We start from the raw sequence: 19327 nt of genomic DNA, 5'->3' as shown, positions 1-19327 counted from the left end.
GAAAAAAAAAAGCTGAAAAGAAACTGCATAGATGTAACTGATCATACAAATGCAAAGAGGGCTTTACCCGTGTTGTTGCGGTAGGGGCCTGTGTCTGGCCCCTGGCTCTGGCTCAGGCTCCTCATGGGGCCCTTGTTGTGGTAGACACGTTCTTCATAGATGGGATCTATGTGGTGCTCTGGGGACCCCAAGGGCCGAAGGGGCTCTTGACTGTGCTGACTACTGTAGGAGCCACGAGAGCCTGCAGAAAAATAGAAAGGAAGAAAAAAAAAGCTGTAAGGATGCAAGGGAGCGACGAGATGAAAGAGACAAGACAAAATGAAAGAGGGTGATACGGAGGAATGGAACAAGTTGATTTTAACGAGGTAAGGAAAAAGAAGGAAGGAAATGGAGGGAGGAAAGAGCAAAGCAAGAAATACAAAAGATGTGAAAGGAAGAAAAAGTAAATAAATAAATGTGGCCTGAAAATGGATGAGACACGAGAAAAGAAAATGAACACGTGTGGAGATGATGCGTAAAAGATGGTAACGAGTGATGACAAAAAAAAAAAAATTCAAACCCAAGAGCATTCATTCAACAGCAGCAGGCCTCTGTGATGATTGCTCTGTTTTTAGACCTGCCCATTTTCATCTTGCACCTTTCGTTAGCTGAGAGTGAGATGATGTGTGTATGCTTGTATGATTGGTAGAGAGAGAGGTGAGTGAGAGTTGCACCAAATCAGAAGTGGAGAAAAAAATGGCAGAAAAATAGAAACATACACAGCGACAAATGAGATAGGAAGAAAGAGACGGATTGAGAGAGACGAGAGTGATGCCTCCGTATTTCATTTTTTTGTATCTCCGTGTAACACATTGCTCTTCGTCAGCGATAAAATAATGAGATGCAGTGTCCCCCCCCCCCGCTTGCTCTATGCTTGGCAGGAATCCCACAGACACAGGGCAAGGAAGACATTGACAGCAGGCATTTGTTCATTACACAGCAGAACAAATATAAGGCAGGGGCCTTCCTCTGAAAACACCAGGACCAAAATTAAAATTAGGGAAGGGTCGAAAAGGAGGGAATATAAAGAGAAGTCAGGAGGGCTTTGGTGACATGGCAGAAGATGAAATGAGAAGACAGATACACACACACACACACACACACACACACACACACACACACACACACACACACTCATATATACACAGAAAGCTATGAGTGACTGGGAGAAAGAGAAACGGTCCAGTGGAGCTAATGTTGGATCATATCATATTAGTTCTCAGTGGATTGCAAGTCGCGTGTCAAGTATTTTCTAGGGGATGAAGTAGCAATGCTCCAAGATTCAAACCTCAGTGTATACCCACCATCAACTTAACACAGTCAAAACCTCACAACCTGTCAGACCATATCAGAAATCAATGTATATGAGGCACTTTGCCGTCTCAGTGGAATCAAGCACATACAGTAGCTTGTAGCCATGCTACTGCTGCAGCTGCAGGAAAGAGCATTACTCTCTGTGAAGCCTAAAAACAATCTGCATAGTAAAATGGTACAAAGATTCTGTTGTATGGACAAAAGATTGTCTGCACTTTGACAAATGATAAACCACTGGTTTACGTTGTTATGCCTGACTTGAGTATGCAACGAGGCTGCTGACTTTCACGCAACTGTGTCCTCCTTTCAGTAGCATGGTCAACTGACTGACCCGTTAACCTCCAAAGCCAACAAGAGGTAAGCTGCAGCCCTTCACACTCTACTAGCCAGCAGTAGACAGATAAAGAAACTGAAAGACGAAGAGGGAGTGAGAATAAGGGAGCAAATTTGGACATTACAACACCCACTGATTTCAGTTGAAATTAAGTGATTTTAGAGGCAGAGGAAAAAAGCAGCAAGAAAGAGATAGGGATGGTCAGAATATACACAAAGCAGTGCTAATTAGAGTCATGGACACACCCATTAACGGCATGACTCATCCCAGCTCTTTCTCTTTCTCACATGCCTTTCATCTTTGAAGTCTTGGTGAGTCGGTTTTATTTCGTTATTCATTTATTTTTTTGGCTCACAGGGGGCCAACTCGTGGAAGTACTGACCTGTTTCTTTCAAAGGAAAGGGGGGACTTTAAGAAGAGGAGATAGGATGATGCAGAGAGAGAGAGAGAGAGAAAGAGGGAAAGATTCCCTCCCATGATGTTTCATTCAGTAAAATATTTAAAAAGGATAACAAGATGTAAAAACCAACTCTGGTCCCTTGATGTTTCAGTCGTTTTCATGTAGTTTAAAAAGGAAGCAAACTAAATATCACCTACGCCTACAGTCAGTAAATGAGTAAAAAAGAAAATATTACCTGCATTACCTGCTCCTTTATATGTGACTGTGTACAATGTCTATTGTAATTGTACCAGAAATGATTGTATGGCTGTCAACTTAAGATATATATTGAATATCCAAAGGATCTCAGCTGTGCAGGCCTGAGTATTAATCAGCATTCAGTGTTAATGCCAACAGAGCTCAATCTCTAAATAAGAGTCGACTATATTTGCTAAGAAATCTGTAATTATCTGCATTTGGTAAACAATCAGTCATTCATTTGCTGTATATATCATACTACTGCCACCACGGCAATATTTATACACAATGAACTCTATCACTTAGGCCCTTCACACAAAAAGCACAGACAGGAAATTTCTTTTTTTAGGCAATTTCTGTTTTTATGCAGCTTAACACCACTGTGGAGTAGGCTCTGTAGAGCAGTGAAGTACCTCTCCAAACATGCTACTCAGATGAACTCTACAGCGGGTTTTTTTTTTCAGAAGGACATCACTCACTGGGAATAAACCATCCTCTACACAGTGACAACACACCATTGGTTGGTAGGCATGCTTGGAAATGTGCAAAATACCAGATATTACAGGTAAATATGTTGTATTTCCAGAAAAAAGTGCCTTTAAGTTGTCCTTATAGGATAAACCACAATGTGCAGATGAAAGCCAATTCTGATAATCATGGAGTGCACCTGAGCTTCGCTAATTACAGTAACAGTGTGCAAACGCTTTTCTGTTGGGACTCATTCCTGCCCAGTTCTTTTCCTTTTTACTTCATTTAAAGTGTTAAGGGAAGATGAAACCCTAGGCGCTGCTTCAACATCACACTTATTCCCTCAGGGTAAAGCATGAAGGGCATGTACTTCAAGTTTAAAGCTTGATCAACTAAACTTACTCCAGCCTTTCAAATCACTACACCTTGGTTTAATAAATATTAATCTATTTAAGATTTTAGATTTAATTTCTGTTACATCAAAAAAAAAAAAAAAACTCACTCTGAAAAGCATCAACTTGTGGCAAACAGATGCTGCAACAGAGCCACCAACTTGGTCCAAAACCACAGAGGGCAAAAACAGCCAACATCAAATAAAATGTTACACTACACAATGGTGAACTATTAAAAACAGTTTGACACATTGTCATTTTGGGGTTGACGTTGAGCCAACTCAATTTAGATTCAAGAGAGAAAGCCATTAACTATGCAACTACAGGAGCAAATAAAAGTCTGTTTGCCTGACTGCTGGTCTGTACTAAGACCAGTGTCACTCTGATACATGCAGCTCCTGGAAATAGTAAATAGATCTTTTTGAAGGACAGAATTATTAATCCAAATCTATTTAATCTTCTTAAAACGGGTTCTTGTGTGGTCGTTACAGCAGACCTGCTTCATAAACAGCTCATAACTCAAAAATCTAACAATGTGCATTCATTTTGAAGTTTTACTTTTATAAAGGGAAGTTTTAAAGACACAACATCTCTTTTGAGCAATGTACAAGTGCTGCAATATGAAGTCGATAACCCTCCGATACCAAGCACAACCCATTGACATGCTTATTCAAAGACCGGCTAATTCAACGGGCCTAAATGCAGCACTTGACATTTCTTAGTGGCAGTAAGATGCACTGCAATATAACAATTATATTACAAATTATAAATGGTCCTTTGACACAAGATGCTACATCAACAACAGACACACTCAAAGATTAATACAGTTTATGGTGAGAGATTTCCTTATACCGCTTTACTACTCAGTTGGTTTAGGAAGAGTTACACCTTTATTTGGGTTTATGTTTTTGTGCTAACACATGAAACTACACGTGAAATTGCATCAGTGTGTGAACTCCTACCTGCTAGACTTCCCGGCCTCTGCAGTGTAGCAGTAGCGTAGAGCTCATGGGAGATCTTGTACTGGTCAGAAGCGTGGTGAGCTGCCAGACGTTTTGGAGACAGAGTGGCATAGCTCCCTATCCCTGAACTCATCTGCAAAGACAATAAGATATATATAAAAAAAAAAATATAAAGTCAGGGAATGACCACACTGAAGTGTATACACTGATGCTTCCCTCTAGATTAGTTTGTGTTGGCAGCAAAATATGCCCCAGCTGATATGGTTGATCTTTCGATTTGGTTGGTTCAGATTCAAAGTGTTTGTACCTGCATATTTTTCAATTTACTTTGCCAAATTAGTTTTATGTCTGTAGCCAAATGAGAAACGTTTTGAAAATGGGCTTATAAATGGAACGTGGCACTGTGTGAAAAATGTCCAAATCACTTAAACTTAAAATGTATAATTCATGCTAAGAATACCAACTCAAAAACAACGACAACAACAACAACACAACTTTTCACAATTGCATAGGGTAAAATGTTCAATATATGCAGCCAACAAAAAATACTTAAGAAACTTGTGTTTAGATAAGGTGCAGAATTATTAATGGAGGCAAAGCCTTTTTGCAGAATCTCACAATAATGATATTCAAAAAGACATCTTATCTGAAGAACTAAAACATACTGGCATAGATATTTGTTTAAAAATGAAAAGCTATGATTCAATCTGTAATTGTGCTACAGCTACACTAAACCATTTTTGGACATGACTAAAGATCCAGAAAATATGAAAAGGTACATAATCTCCCCCCAACAGACTGTAAATGTGTAATGTGTGTGTAATAATAATAATAATGTCGACAATAACTCCTCCGAGCAGTTGGAGATTTAAATAGTTGTAAAACTAGGTCAAGATAACAGTTGGCTGCAGGAAAAATCAACATCATTTAACCTTAGTAGAAGAAAGGAGAAGGTTCTCGTGTACATAAGTTAAATCTCACATGACAATAAAATGTATGCATGTGCATCAGTTATTCAGCAGCTTTTGTATTGATTTAACTTTGAGGAGCAGAGATTATATTCCACTGATTTCAGGACTGTCGCAGTTGCATTCATTACAGTGTTTTATAAGCAAAGGCCTATTTAACGGAGCCACATGAAAAGCTCCATATTTCATTCAACACTGTAAGACTGTAATATTCTGTACCTGGTGAAGAGGGGACGACGATGAACCGGCCCCTCCCCCTGCTGCTATAGAGTTGGGTGGAGATGCCACCCTCAGGGGAGACCCGCCCCCTCCTGCTGTTGTCACAGCAACTGTGGTACTGGAAGACAAATGGACAAAGTAACATAATTTGTTTAAAAAAATAAAATAAAATTTCAAATGATTCATTCCACTTCAGATATATGCTTCCTCTGTCATGTGTGATGTATTCACTGAATGCTGGCATTGATTAGCTGACAATGAACTGAAAAGAATGAAGTAATTGCCACTTGTCATTCTATTCTATTCTTTTGGAGCCAGTCATTTATTATTTTTACTTCTCATGCTAGCTGTAAAACCTGTAAATCAATCTATTATACAGCAGTATCAACAATGCATACAAATCAATGTCAGTGTCACAGTGAATGTGGCTCTCTACCTGTAAGACTTGGCCAGCCGATTAGCAGGAGACTGTTTGCTGGGAGAGGAGGAGGAGGAGGAAGGCAGACGCTGGGTGGTAGAGTACCCCGGTGTGTCGGAGGCTGATCCCAGGCGTTGGAGTTTACTGGGAGAACCGGACCCTGAGCCTCCTCCTCCTGCAGACAGAGGGGAGCTGACACGCTGGGCAGGCAAGGTGGAGCTGGAGTAGTAGATACCTAAAGAACAAGGGGAGGGGCAAACATGGTCCCTGTGCATCAATAACCATGTATCTAAAATTTGGGAGAGAGTCTTTGCATGTATCATTTTTGATTTACCAAATTAAAATAGAAGGCCTTGAGTTAAAAAAAACAAACAAACTGAAACCAAATATAAAATACTAAATGCACTTTTGTACATATATGGCCCATAACCTTGACCCCAAACCAGAGATGCTCCAGAGATGGGAGGTAATATAGCTTGTTTATGAATTATATTAAAATGTGTGAAAATTATAACAAGTACAGGCTCTAAAAATGTTCTCCGAGGAGCACGTTCTTTCTTTTGTTCAGTTTTCATGCACGTTTTTAACAATCACCAAATGTCATTGCTGCCCATCAACTGTGCCTCACGCAATGTCAGACTAATTTATCATGAAGAAAATGCCTCTCCACGGAGACAGGCAGAGAAGACGAGTAAGAGAGGTGAAAGCTTACCGGACCCTGCTCCACTTTGTGATTGTTGATGGTGGGCTGCACGACTGGATGTCACCTGAGGGGTTGCAGAGAAACACAGAGGGAGTGAGAGAAGAGCAGCCATGACAGGGAAAAAAAAAAAAAAAAGAGTAATTGGGGGGAGGGATAAGTTGGGAAGAGGGGAAGGGAGAGACAGATTTCAGAAAAACGGGATAAAAGAGATTAAAGAGTAGTGGCCATCAAAAACTTTTATGCACAATGAGTTCAGTCAAGCCTTTGAGGAGTCTCGAATGAACCTCGAGGAGCTAGTAATGAAATCCCCACAGAAAACAGAGAGGTGATTCAAACAGACTTATAGAAGCAGACCGACATCATCTCTCATAAAGCCCTGTTGCACCACCTACTCAAAGTAGAGGAAAGGATTATGCAGTCCATTGTGTATTAATGTCTTAATATGTCTCACCTGTTGTCACATAAACCCCATTATTCACAAACAATTCAAGTAATTGAATCGGTTGATACATTTAGATACAGTTAAAGTGTTAGACAAAGCTTTTTGCTGTTAAATCACCCAAATTGATTTTGTACAGTGAAATAAGCTGTGAATCATTCAATGAAAGTCAGCAGTCTTGTCTCCGTTTGAACAAGAACAAAAAGAAATGCCAATTGTAAACTCACCCACTGCCTTGCGACCTACTGCGTTGACTGCAATATGTATTTAATTCCTTACAGACAAAAACTTGCGTACCATTGTGAGTCAGAGGGAGAGAATAAAAAGCCTTTTTACCACACATCACACGCTGATCTGTCCAAATACAATATATTCTCCACATTCTCAGGGGGCAGCATATGCCGGAGCTCCACTGAGCCTCGTATAGCCTTATGTTGATGCGTGAGCTGTAAAGGTGATTCAAATACATTACTACTAGCCTCACATGGCTGCAGTTGTACAAGGCCACATTATGCAAACACACAGTCACTGAGTCACCTTGGAGCATTTCCATTACTGCATACAGTATACAGCAGTTTAACTTAGATCATCAGAGTAACATTCAAACTTTCTGCACAACACAACAACACATCAGGAGATGCCAGCACAAATATATATTGTTATTTGAATGTCTACCTAAAGAATGACGTGTGTGTACCATGTGTTTATAATATTTATCTGTCTATTATAGCTTATTTTATGTCAGAAACCAACACTTATGCAAACACACATTCTGATGATTCAACAACCAGCGGTTCACAACATGCAAGCACACACATTGGAGTAGTGTAATAAGGCTATGTATGTAACTGTCTCCAGGTGTGAATATTTGCAGCTGTACAAACGCTGCAGAAACACCCTGGTTGGAAAAAAATTAATAAATAAATAACAGGGCATGCTCAGCAAACCTACCCTGGATAAATATAGCAGCATGCTCAGGCACACAATCTCTCATTATGTTTCCAATGGCTGTCTCTGGTTCTATTTCCTGCTTTGTGATGAGCCACAGTGTGTCTGTTGTGGTTCCAGCACTCCTTTGTTTAGAGAGGGGTCATGGAGCCTGATTTATCTCTGGCTGAGTGGATTAACAGTTCTCTTTCTAGAAAATCTGACATACAGTTTGTGGAAGCAAACAGGAGGAAAAGCAGAAAGGAGACATCGATAAGGACTGAAAGAAAGTTGGTCAAATGTGGAACAGTAAGCTGTGGTGCTTACATAAAAATTCTGGCATGTTCTTGACTCAGTAACATTTCTGACACAGCATGCGTGTCTACATTTATTTTCTGGAAGTCCTAAAGATCCATCTTGATCTCAAAAGAGAAGAAGTAAATCCTGATGAAATCTGTAACTTAACCTGACTCAACTACAAAGCAGTGGGTGAATTTTACTTTCAAACCGACAATCCTGGATGGCAAATTTACTGGTAGAGTCACTGCTGTAGTCGAAATCTGTGAGGATGAAGTCAGAGATGAAAAATGGCTAAACTACCAGAAACTAAACTAACTCACTCTTAATTCAGCACTGTCAGAGGAATAAACTGTGCGCCTCTCTTTTTTTTAATGACACAAATGACTTTGCCAGTAAAATTTGTTGAGCATTAAACACATGAACAAATCCCATGAATTTGAGCCACATCATATGACCTCCTCAGAACTCTCCACAGCAAGCTCACTTGCTCAGTAAGTTCCATTCAAATCCAGTGTCATTTTTCTGATGACTTTCATAAATAAGTCATTATTTGTATGTCAACCACTTTCAAAAAGCCACGTATTTGTCTTCCATGACAGCATGGCAGAAATAATTTTCATCTTTCCTCAAGAGAAAATCTGGTAAATACGTAGCACCATACTCTGACCATGAACATTAAATTAATGGTTCTATAATTGAGCATCTGCCGTGTAAATACAAATTATATAAATGAATCATGTGTTTCAGTATCCAACATTTTACCAAAGTGTTTCAGCCTCATCTTGGCCTTTTTAATAGTTCAACTTAGCTTTACATGCATTGTTGCAATTAATTATTTTTTTTTTTAAAAGATAGAGTTTTGGAGTTGTTAAGAATACATATGGTAAGTGCACATTAAAGTGTTTTATGCATACAAAGTCATTTCATCTGTTTGTTTGGATAAAGGGTTACTAGAGAATGAATTATAAAGTGTCTATAAACAGCCCGACAGAGACCTTAATCGGGATATCCAGAACAGTGTAAAACTGTCTCTGTGAGTCCCCTGTGTTAGTTTAGTAGGTTATGAAGCCAAGTGGGAGATCTAAAGCTGATGAGATAAAGGCCACAAAACTGAGTTTAATGCTTTCTGGTACTTAAGGTGTGTTTAACACTGTAAATGTGCGACAATGATTAAGATGCAAAAGCTGATGAGCTGGCAACTGAATAGATGAATGATTACATTTGTAGATGGATGAGTAAATAAATGATGAGTGAAAGATGATTTGTTGGCTGAGTTAACTAACGGATAGAAAGCCTGACACACTCGCTGAGAGAGAGCACTTTCTCGATCCCACTCTTTGTCATCTTGCAGTGCTGCTTCTTTTCTCCTCCAGTAAAACACTGGGATGGTTGAGGTGCCATGTATCCATGCATTATTAAAGCATGGCCTCTCAGGGTTATAAATATCCTACAAAAGAGCAGCAACATGCTATACCTTTCACTTTCTCTCTCGCTCTCCTTGAAACAGTCTCTTGTGCAAATGTTAAACAAAAGCGTCCTTCTCCGAACATGCTTATAGGAGTGCATGTAAAAACAGTCCCAATGTGCAAATGTAAATATGCACACACAAGTGCACAAGTCTGCAAACGCACCAACAAAAACATGCAATGTACATGCATGCAAGCTGCACCTGAAAATCTAGCAGCACTGGCGTGCATAAAGCTATTCATGAGCAACAAACCCTACTGACAGCCCTAGCCCCATTACACTGACAAGCCAAAAACATCAGAGGAGAATACACACACACACACACACACACACACACACACACACACACACACACACACACACACACACACACACATGGACAGAGATGGTGAGTAGAGAGGACAGAGGAGGAAGATGGGAGGAGGGAAAAGAGGACAGGAACACTGCAGAGAGAAGGAACATTCCTTCTTTTCCTTTTCTGTCCATCCATCTATATCTCTCTCTGTCTGTCATTTTTTTTTAAATTTTTGTCTGTTACTCCCATGTTTCTTATTTATGAAGAAAAGGAATCTAAACTTTAACTGAAACCGCCTCTAAAATGTCCTTCGGTGTGACTGAGGGGAAATGAGTAAATATGTTTACAAAGACAGATAACACCTCCTTCACCTCTCTCTTTGATCAGACACATGCACAAAAGCAAACAAAAACAGAGAAAAACATGGGCACACACCTTTTCACACAATACATTGAGAAAAGAGCACAAGAGGATACACACACCCATTCAACTTTAGAAATTAAAAACCTTCAAGAAAACATGTGCAAAGACTTTCAAAGATACACAAAAGACAATCACCATAAGGGGTGAGTTACCTGGTTTATAATTATTGATGTAAAACATATTCTCTTTCATTCCATTAATAATCATCTGTCACAAATGAAATATTTGTCCCAGACACTGGCAATATCTTTTAATGAAGCACTGCAGCTGCTCACTGATTAAGCACATGTGTGGGTGTCAGTTTGAAAGTATGTGCGTGTGTAAGCATGTGTGTTTCCAGTATGGGGATTGCCACTGATATGTTAAGGACATGAAAATTGGAAATAATTGGCTGGTGTAGGCTGTGAAGTAATGTGGTGGGTTTTCTCTCAGCACACTGCTGTTATTAATATGTAACTTTGTGTCTGGCTTTACTTCTTAAGTCCTTCTAAACAAGACACGTGCACAGATTTCTCTGTGTGTATTTAATTGTCTCCTCATTTTGGTCTATGATCATCTGTATACTTGTCTTCTTCTTAGCAGCTTTAAATAATTTGTCTCTGTCCTTCACCTTCTTCAAAGTAGAGACAAAATGCAATGGATTTATTTCAAAGGCAGTTGTAGTGACTGGACTAAAACACTTTGGCAGGGCTAATGAAATGGGATTCTGTGTGAATATGTACTTAGTCACTGATCAAATAGACTCAACTATGATGTCAAACAAATTCACATTCGGTGAGAGCAATGAGAATCAGAGGTACATGTAGTTGGAGAAGCGCAATGCAAGACACTGCTTTAAAAAAAAAAAGAAGGCAGGAGAGGAACAACAAGAGTGATGATTGTTCAGCTCTCTAAACGAAACATGGAGCAACAAGGAATCTGAAAATCCGCATCAACACCTCAAGTTTGCATAAGCAGAAGCGTACAATGCAGCTGGACATATAAACTGTGGTGAACTTACTTCAGGTAAAGTTCGCTTAAGTTTACAAAAACGACTAGTGACAGAATTTTTGTCTGATGTCTTCATCCTCATCCACATTTGCATCCCCATTATTATCTTTGCACAAAAGTATTTCCTACCTGGTTATAGCTGTGCACGGCTCCTCCAACCTGCCCGCTGCGCTGAGGAGTTGCTGCAGAGATGCTGTCGCTAAGGGCGAGGGTCTGGTTGCTATGGTAGCTGGCAGAGTACTGGAGCGAAGCCTCCGGGGTGGAGTTGAGCTGCAAGGAACTCTGGGAAAGAAGAGCCGGTCCTGCCAATTCAAACAGGAGTGGGGTATGGTTGGGTGGGGGAGAGAGAGAGAGAGAGAGAGAGATAGAGAGAGGGAGAGAGGGAGAGATTAAGAGATTAAGAATAAGAAAGAGAGAGGGGGTGTGAAGGGGAGAGATTGAGAGGTGAGGAGTGAAATGGGGAAGAGAGAGAGAGCAGCAATTTAGAGCAGATAGTGCAGCAGTGCAGCACTCCGTGAGTTGGAGATGGCATACATAATTTATTAGCAGAGGAAAGGAGAAACAGAGGAACAGAGACAATGGTAGTAGGAGGAGGAGCAGGGAGATGGAGAGGATGGGAGGAGGAGGGCCGAAAAGAAGAAAGTTATAATAAATGGAACAACAACTTAAATGTTTCCTCCCCAAATATGTTAATTCTTACCTGGAGCTGTTGGCTCAAACAAAACTTCACTTGACCTCTTATGTAAGATATATTAGGAGGGTCTAGTTAGGAATGAATCATTACACATCATATCATTTCTGTATTTCTATAGTGAGCTTTGCAGGATAATGGAAAGTGGTTTTTCCCAAATGGGCCAATTCACCTTCTATACACTTTAATAGCATAAGCACCAATCGACTGTCAATGCAGAGGACGATGTAAACCAAATCTGCTTCACTCAATGATTAGTATGACTGTAACACCACCTTCACCCCCCCCCCCATTCCTCCCCCTACCACACACACACACACACACACACACACACACACACACACACACACACAGGACAGTCAGATTCAGAGCAGCATTACTTCCACCACCTGATGAGAACATCATAAGACAGTTTTTATGAAGGACTATCTCCTAAACTGTGAATGATGCCGTGAACTGGAGGAAACTGTTACAAGCCACTAAGTAATCGGTGGCGTGTGTGTAAGTGGTTATATAGGTTACCAGTATGTGTGTTTGTCTCTGTGCTTTGGTTTTAATGAAGAATAGTTAGATCTGTAACATGTTCACTCAGTGGGGTATTCATATTTTATTAGTTTGCTATTTTTACTCTTTCCCCCTCTCTGAATACAACTTTCAACTACATAACATAAATTTGGAGCTTAAGGACACCAAACGAGGATCTCTTTTTTTTCTGACTTTTCCAAACTAAAATGTCAAACTATCATGAAAATGTCTTAATAGTGTCTTCAATGAGTTCACGACTCGTTAGCTACTTTCTTTCACTGAAAAGAACAATGGCCCGTTATTGTTATTATTCTTATCCCATATCTATTTGCTTGCTCTCTCCATCTCTCTCCTCCTCTTCCCCCAGAATCCTTTTCTCCCTGTGAGTCTGTGTGCTGTGAACCAAGATCAACTCCTCTGCTTCTCGCCTTCACAAAAGACTTGCCTTCTCTCATTTTGATTCATCCCTTGCTTTTTATGAATTATTAAACAGCACTTTGTGTTACGCAGTCTGAGTGGGAGCTCCCAAACTCATCATCACTCAGCCTTGGTGTTTGTTACATTGTGTGTGCTGTATGACGAAAACGTCTGTGTTTGTTTCTGTGTTTGTGCAGGCGGCAGGAGGAGTGTTCGTGCTGGACGCTCGGAGGTTAGAGTAATTAGGTTGGACGACGGACATGTGTGACATTAAGTGTGTGCATGCTCAAAATATGTGTACTAGTTGAGTGTGAATGTGTGAGAGGGTGAGGGCTTTAAGTTCTTTCATGTCAGTATTGAGTTTCATAGAGTCTGCTCTGACATGGAAAATATTAATATTTCAGAGGCTCAGTCACATTATGAGCATCCTATTCTTACTCAGTCTATGAAATGTTTTCCCATCACCACACACGGGCTATAGCTTTTTAAGAAGCCGGGTTTTAAGATAGCACAGCACAACCCACCAAAGCCCCACAGTAATTGGTTTGACAGGTAAATTTAATTTCCTAACATTGCTGTTTTTAGAATTTGTGTGTCTCTGTACACTTATTTGGGTGTTGTGTCGCTGTGCATTGACACCCAATCAACTGCTATATTAGCTGAAAGCAAAAAGCCTCCCTGTTTTGTGCAACCTTTCACTGAAGACAGCAACGTGTCACTATATTATGTATTTACTGCTGAGTTATTTGCAGTACTCCCTTTTCAGGGAAATCACTCTCACACACACACACACACACACACACACACACACACACACACACACACACACACACACACACACACACACACACACACACACACACACACACACTGAAAACTATGCTGAATTTATCTGGACCCAAACATTGCGATCATTTTGGTAGAAGCCAATTCCCGAAGTGGGAAAAAACGTTGCGTGCGGAACTGGAGTGCTCACAATGAGAGTTCCATGTCTTTGGACAGGAGTGACAGAGGTTAAGGCACTTCCTACAAACAAAATAATAATCTAATTATAGAACATGTCTTCCAACTGTTCAGAATATGATTCTATTTCTTATCAAAGCAAACCAGCAACAGCACATTGTAAAACCAGCTTTCTAAGGTTTATCCTGTCCAATCTTTTGCCATCATGCATAACTGTGTGTTTGTGTGTGCTTCACACTATCTGCCCTGTTCTACTAGTACCCAAATCGACAGGCTTAATGTGTAACATGCGAGTCCTCACATAAAAATGTGCTGAGCGTCACTTAAAGTGCGAGTTCTTGAAATGCCATCCATTACAGCAATATCAACCATCAAAAAGGTCAGCAGACAATAAGTGAAATGGGAATGCAGTGTTCCAAAACCAATGACCTGCAAAGAAAATGCCAAGCACATTTAGCAGGACCTCATACACAGGCTGCCTCTCAATCATTGTTTGAAGTTGTTTATCAGAATCCAAGGTCCACACGATGGAAAAGCTATTCAGGACGGTTGTTTTTATTAACTGTAATTTTATCTGCTTATGGATCAACACTCCTAAGAATAAATTAGGTCTTAAAGTTTCTGGTTTTAGAGTCATTTGTATTTCAACTGCGATCTCTTTTCAGTGCCAAACTGCAACTGCATTCTTAGGAAATGTATATCTCAATTAATTTCAACTCTTTCTCTCTAAAGAATTTGTTCACATTTTAAAATATCCACCTTACTTTATGTAATTATATGCTTAACTATATACCTAATGCCTAATCTGGAACCAAATCCTCCCTCGACTCAACTTGCTTACGGTAAGTAGAAATTAAATCAGATTGAGAACTCAATATTAAAGGGAATTGCTATACTTGTGCCACATATCAAATGGGTTGAGGGGCTGATACAAGTACATTTTCTCCTTTTCCTTCAAGAAAACAACAACTGTTACCTAGCATACTGTAACTCCTCAATATCTAAAACAACAAGACATTTATGTTGCTGTTTTTTGTAAGATTGTCTGGTTATTCAGTTAAAGTACCTGCTCCAGTTAAGCAACAGCCAAATTAAGGTTAAGCAGACCTTGATTTTGATGCATCGACTGTTAAAATTCAGAATAAAGTAATTTCCCATCAACAAATCAAATCCCTCAAACGTAAATGTTAATAAACATGAAGATTAGATACTCACAGGACATTTGGTCTGTCCCTTTTTGCTCTTACAAAATAGTTTGAAACAAATGAAATTGAAACAGACACCAACATCCCCCTCCAACACACACACACACACACACACACACACACACACACACACACACACACACACACACACACACACACTTACTGAGTATACTTACGTTCTCCGCTGTCAAGTATTCCTGATTCCTGAAGGGAGCGAATGCAGGAATCCACCAGCTCCAAACCTGTGGTCAACTCATCCTCGATATCCTTTTGTCCATCTACTGTGGAGGACAAAAGAGGATGAAAGGCACAGACAGACACCAAGACAGAGAGAGACGGAGCGAGAGAGAATGAGGCGAAGAGATGAATAAGAGCTCTCTGGACTGTAACCTCAATCCTCTCACACTCCGTAAAGCCCTACACATTATGACTTGCTTATGAGCTGTAGGACATTTTGATTATATGCTGGAAAAGGCCCTGGAAGCTGCCTGACTGGAAATGAAGCTGTTGGTAATGAAAAAAAAAAAAAAAAGGATTTGATTCACTGTTAACTGTGTGTAAATGCATCTAGGAGTTTGTGTGCATGTAAGCCGCAGATGAGAAAAACAAGCAAATAGTACATACTCGAACACATGCCAACAGTGGCCTTGGTCCGACAAACTGACACGTTTTGAGTGTGTGACTAGGCTTCTGCGTGTGTGTGTGTGTGTGTGTGTGTGTGTGTGTGTGTGTGTGTGTGTGTGTGTGTGTGTGTGTGTGTGTGTCTGGATCTGTGTGAGCATGCAATCATCTTCTAATCTATTGGGTATGTGGGCAGGTGCATCTGCTCATACATTAGTGGGCTGCAGGTGGAAATCCGAAATGCCCCATGACACACTCTTGTCCCGGTAGGTGAATCAGACATATATCCAAACAGGCCTTAACATGTGTTACAAATATGAAATAAACTACCTCTTGTAGCTGTTAGAGCTTTCACATTCCAGCCTAAAAGGTCTTTGGCTTGTATGCATGTCTGAGAGGTTTGTACAAACATGCATTGTGAATTTACCTTGAGAGTTCCAGCGAAATTGCTCATCTGCTGAACTGCAAGAGATGAGATAATAATAATTTTAAGAACAATAAAAACACCAATAGCACAAATCAAACAGGGTGCAAATAATGTCAGCATTTTTAAATTGATTGCATATTACAGTGACGCTTCCAAAGCATTTAACAAACTATAAAGAGAAGTTAAACAACGGGGTATTTTCACTGATTAAACCTCCAAAAATTAAGTAAAACTCACTCCTAAATGTCATTTCAGTTGTTAGTCAGCCCAGAACAATTATTTACAAAACTGTAACATTTTACAGAACGAACTCACATGACAGTCCTTTCATTCTCAAATATACGATGCTGCAGACACATTCACAGCCACATAACCACAAACACACATTCACACACCTGTACGAACACAATTTATTTTATTTTTTTCCATACTCTTGATGAGTGTCCATCAGTGATTGATGGGGGTTGAACAGAGAAAAAGACAAATCAAGAGGGAAGCAGACAGGCAGAAAGAAAGCTGGAGACGAGTATTGAACTGCATGCCGTGTGATCAATCCAGACACCGACAGACTAACTGATACATATAGATTCTTTCATCTGACTTCATCTACACCATTAGACTGGCCGTCTGGGATAGTTGGCTTGTGAGCATTTGTCCCATTTTGTCTGTTTGGTATTCCACATAGTCAAACTTTGTAAGTAAAGTCGGTGTGCTTTATTTGCACTTTCGATGTCATTGTCCAATTTGTGTCTCAAGTGTTTATTTGCCCTCAGGTAGGTTCAAGTTTGTTTAGTGAGTGAACGCATTTAGTGTTACTTATATGCCTGGTTGGCTGGGATGGTAATAGTCATTGAGAGACATGGTATTTTCTCCAGCTTTCATATGCTGATTTGACTGGTTGAAGCGATGCTGAATTTAAAACACAATAGCCTACATCTGAATATGTATTGTATTATAATCAAGAGGCAACCAACATGGGTTTGTGAGCTGCCCTTCTGAAGCTTTGAGTTCAGATTTTTGGTCGTCGCCATCTTGCTATTTTGGAGCCAAGAGGACACTACGCCTGACTGTAAAAACCTGACTGTATCACAGGACTGTCAATCAAACACACATGCCCCCGAACATACAACTTTTTGAGGCCTAATATCTAATTAACAAAGGAATTATTTTCAGAAGGACCGTCAGAAAACTAATAAAAAAGAGTGACTTCAGCGAATGACACCATTTTGACCAGTGAAAAAAATATATTGACTTTGTGTTTCATAAGCCAAGTTGAATGGGAGTCGATGAAGCCAGATCCTTTTTGTAGCCAACCCGTAGTGGCACTTAGTGGTATTGCAGTTGAATGCACTTCCGCATCAGCCTGATTTTTCAGACCTGGAAGCTACGCCCACTTATATATCTAGTCTATGATTACAATGTCAGCAAGTGGTTAACACTCTGACATGGAAAATAAATTATAGCTATGTATAGCTACACCATTGCAAAACTGTCATGTCCAAACAATACTTATATACCATCGATGTATCTAATTGATTAGTGAAACTTGCTTAGAGTAGTATTGTTCTTGAAATAATTAATTTCAGTGAAATATAGACTTTTACAATTTGTATGCATTTAATCTTTTCAGCTGGCCACCCACCCACACTAACTGTAACTTATGTAAATCATTTACACTGGGCATGTTTTTTCAGCAATTTTTGGAAATAACATTAGCCAGATTTTCTGATTTGTCCATGCTGTATGTTTCTGTTGTGATAAAAGATTTAAAAAAAAAAAAAAAAAGTGATTCAATTCAACATTGACTTTTATTATTCTAAGCTAGATCTGACTTGAGTAATTTAAGTAAATGCCAATTGACTTTAAGAGTTTACAGCTTACTGGGCTCATGAAACAGCCATCAAGGGAGCAGCAGCTGCCTGAAGGACAGAATCATGGCTCTGAGACCCAAAGGTCATTGGTTCAAATGCTTGAACAAGTCGAGATAAGTAAAGTAAGGTAATTTGCGAATATACTTAACCGTTTCAATATGAGCATTGCTCAGAAAATCTTTGCTTAAAAGAAAAAGATTAAAATAAATACTTGACTCGTGCTTTCCTCCTGTAAGTTCCCTGCATTGGGCCACTCATAGTCCCTCTGTTACAAGGTTTGGTGCAGGTTAAGCTTTTTTAGTTTGATTCTGATATAAGATTCCAGTAAACTATTGGTTGTTTATCCAATATCTTTATTTGATTTAAGACACCGTGAGTGTCATTTACTGTTTTTCACTTCTTTTTCCAGCTGATAAGAGCAGTTTGTGTGACAGTATCATCATAATTGTAACATTGAAAAGGCTGCATGTGTATACCATGCTGCAGAAAATATTCATCTCATCAGATGAATTTAGGATTTTTCTGTATCACTGACATCTTTGGCCAGCACCAACTCAGGGTATCTTCTAAATAGTAGATACATGTTGCCTGAAAAATGCCCATCCTTGATAAGTGGAATCAAAAAGCATGTTTCATAAACAGTTTTCACAAATTTGGAAATGTTTTTTAAAATTCAACCATATAGTAATTATGGGTGGAGTGATTGCAATGCAGTCAAAATTTCAATGTGGCTGTTGCAGACAGCGAGTGCTGCGGAGCTTACTGCAGCTGACAGTGGTATTATACAAACACACACACACAAACACACAGACAAAAACACCCATAAAGGAGAATGATAACCAGGTGGCAGGGAACTGTGCTTCCATGTGCCTGAAGGAAGTACAACAGGATAACAGCAGTAAACACTGTGACACACTGTTAAAGTGTAGTTGGAAGCAAAGATGTGTGTGTGTGTGTGTGTGTGTGTGTGTGTGTGTGTGTGTGTGTGTGTGAGAGAGAGAGAGACAGAGAGAGAGAGAGAGAGAGAGAGAGAGAGAGAGAAACTTTGCATGAGAAACTCAGAGAGCTGATAGAAAGGAGAGTTTAATAAGCACAGCATTATTCCACAACATTGCACACTCTCGGCTGCAGTGCCACAACGCAGCAGAGCCTCACTTTTAACAGCGAGTCTGTAGTCAAGAGACATTTTAAATTCACTGCGCCACTCTCAACTGCTTAAATCAACAGAGAGCGTCCTCTGCCGTTTCCAGTGAAATCCACATGCATGCACACCCACACGATATACTTAGCATTCACAAATGTGAAGTTTGAA

The 19327-nt window shown here is 39.8% G+C and overlaps 1 protein-coding gene across 5 annotated transcripts in view; it reads right to left on the bottom strand.

Annotated features, from left to right (window-relative positions):
- ctnnd2a (catenin (cadherin-associated protein), delta 2a) overlaps window positions 1-19327 on the bottom strand; it is a 234914-nt gene that overhangs the window by 109657 nt on the left and 105930 nt on the right. For 3 of the 5 annotated variants that reach the window (XM_069151523.1, XM_069151526.1, XM_069151525.1), the window contains exons 4-11: window positions 16145-16179; window positions 15273-15377; window positions 11425-11597; window positions 6464-6518; window positions 5770-5986; window positions 5334-5451; window positions 4147-4279; window positions 68-241 (exon numbers count right to left, since the gene is read on the bottom strand). In XM_069151523.1, the coding sequence (XP_069007624.1) occupies window positions 68-241; window positions 4147-4279; window positions 5334-5451; window positions 5770-5986; window positions 6464-6518; window positions 11425-11597; window positions 15273-15377; window positions 16145-16179 (1010 nt within the window). The remainder of the gene's footprint in view (window positions 1-67; window positions 242-4146; window positions 4280-5333; window positions 5452-5769; window positions 5987-6463; window positions 6519-11424; window positions 11598-15272; window positions 15378-16144; window positions 16180-19327) is intronic. The other 2 variants (XM_069151524.1, XM_069151527.1) reach the window with 1 other exon arrangement.

Source organism: Embiotoca jacksoni, unplaced genomic scaffold (assembly GCF_022577435.1).
Source record: "Embiotoca jacksoni isolate LCO1_2020_lvr unplaced genomic scaffold, fEmbJac1.0.p SCAF_17, whole genome shotgun sequence".
Classification (NCBI taxonomy): Eukaryota; Metazoa; Chordata; class Actinopteri; family Embiotocidae; genus Embiotoca; species Embiotoca jacksoni.
The sequence above is the reverse complement of the archived record's forward strand: the minus strand, read 5'-3'. Positions and strand labels throughout refer to the sequence as shown.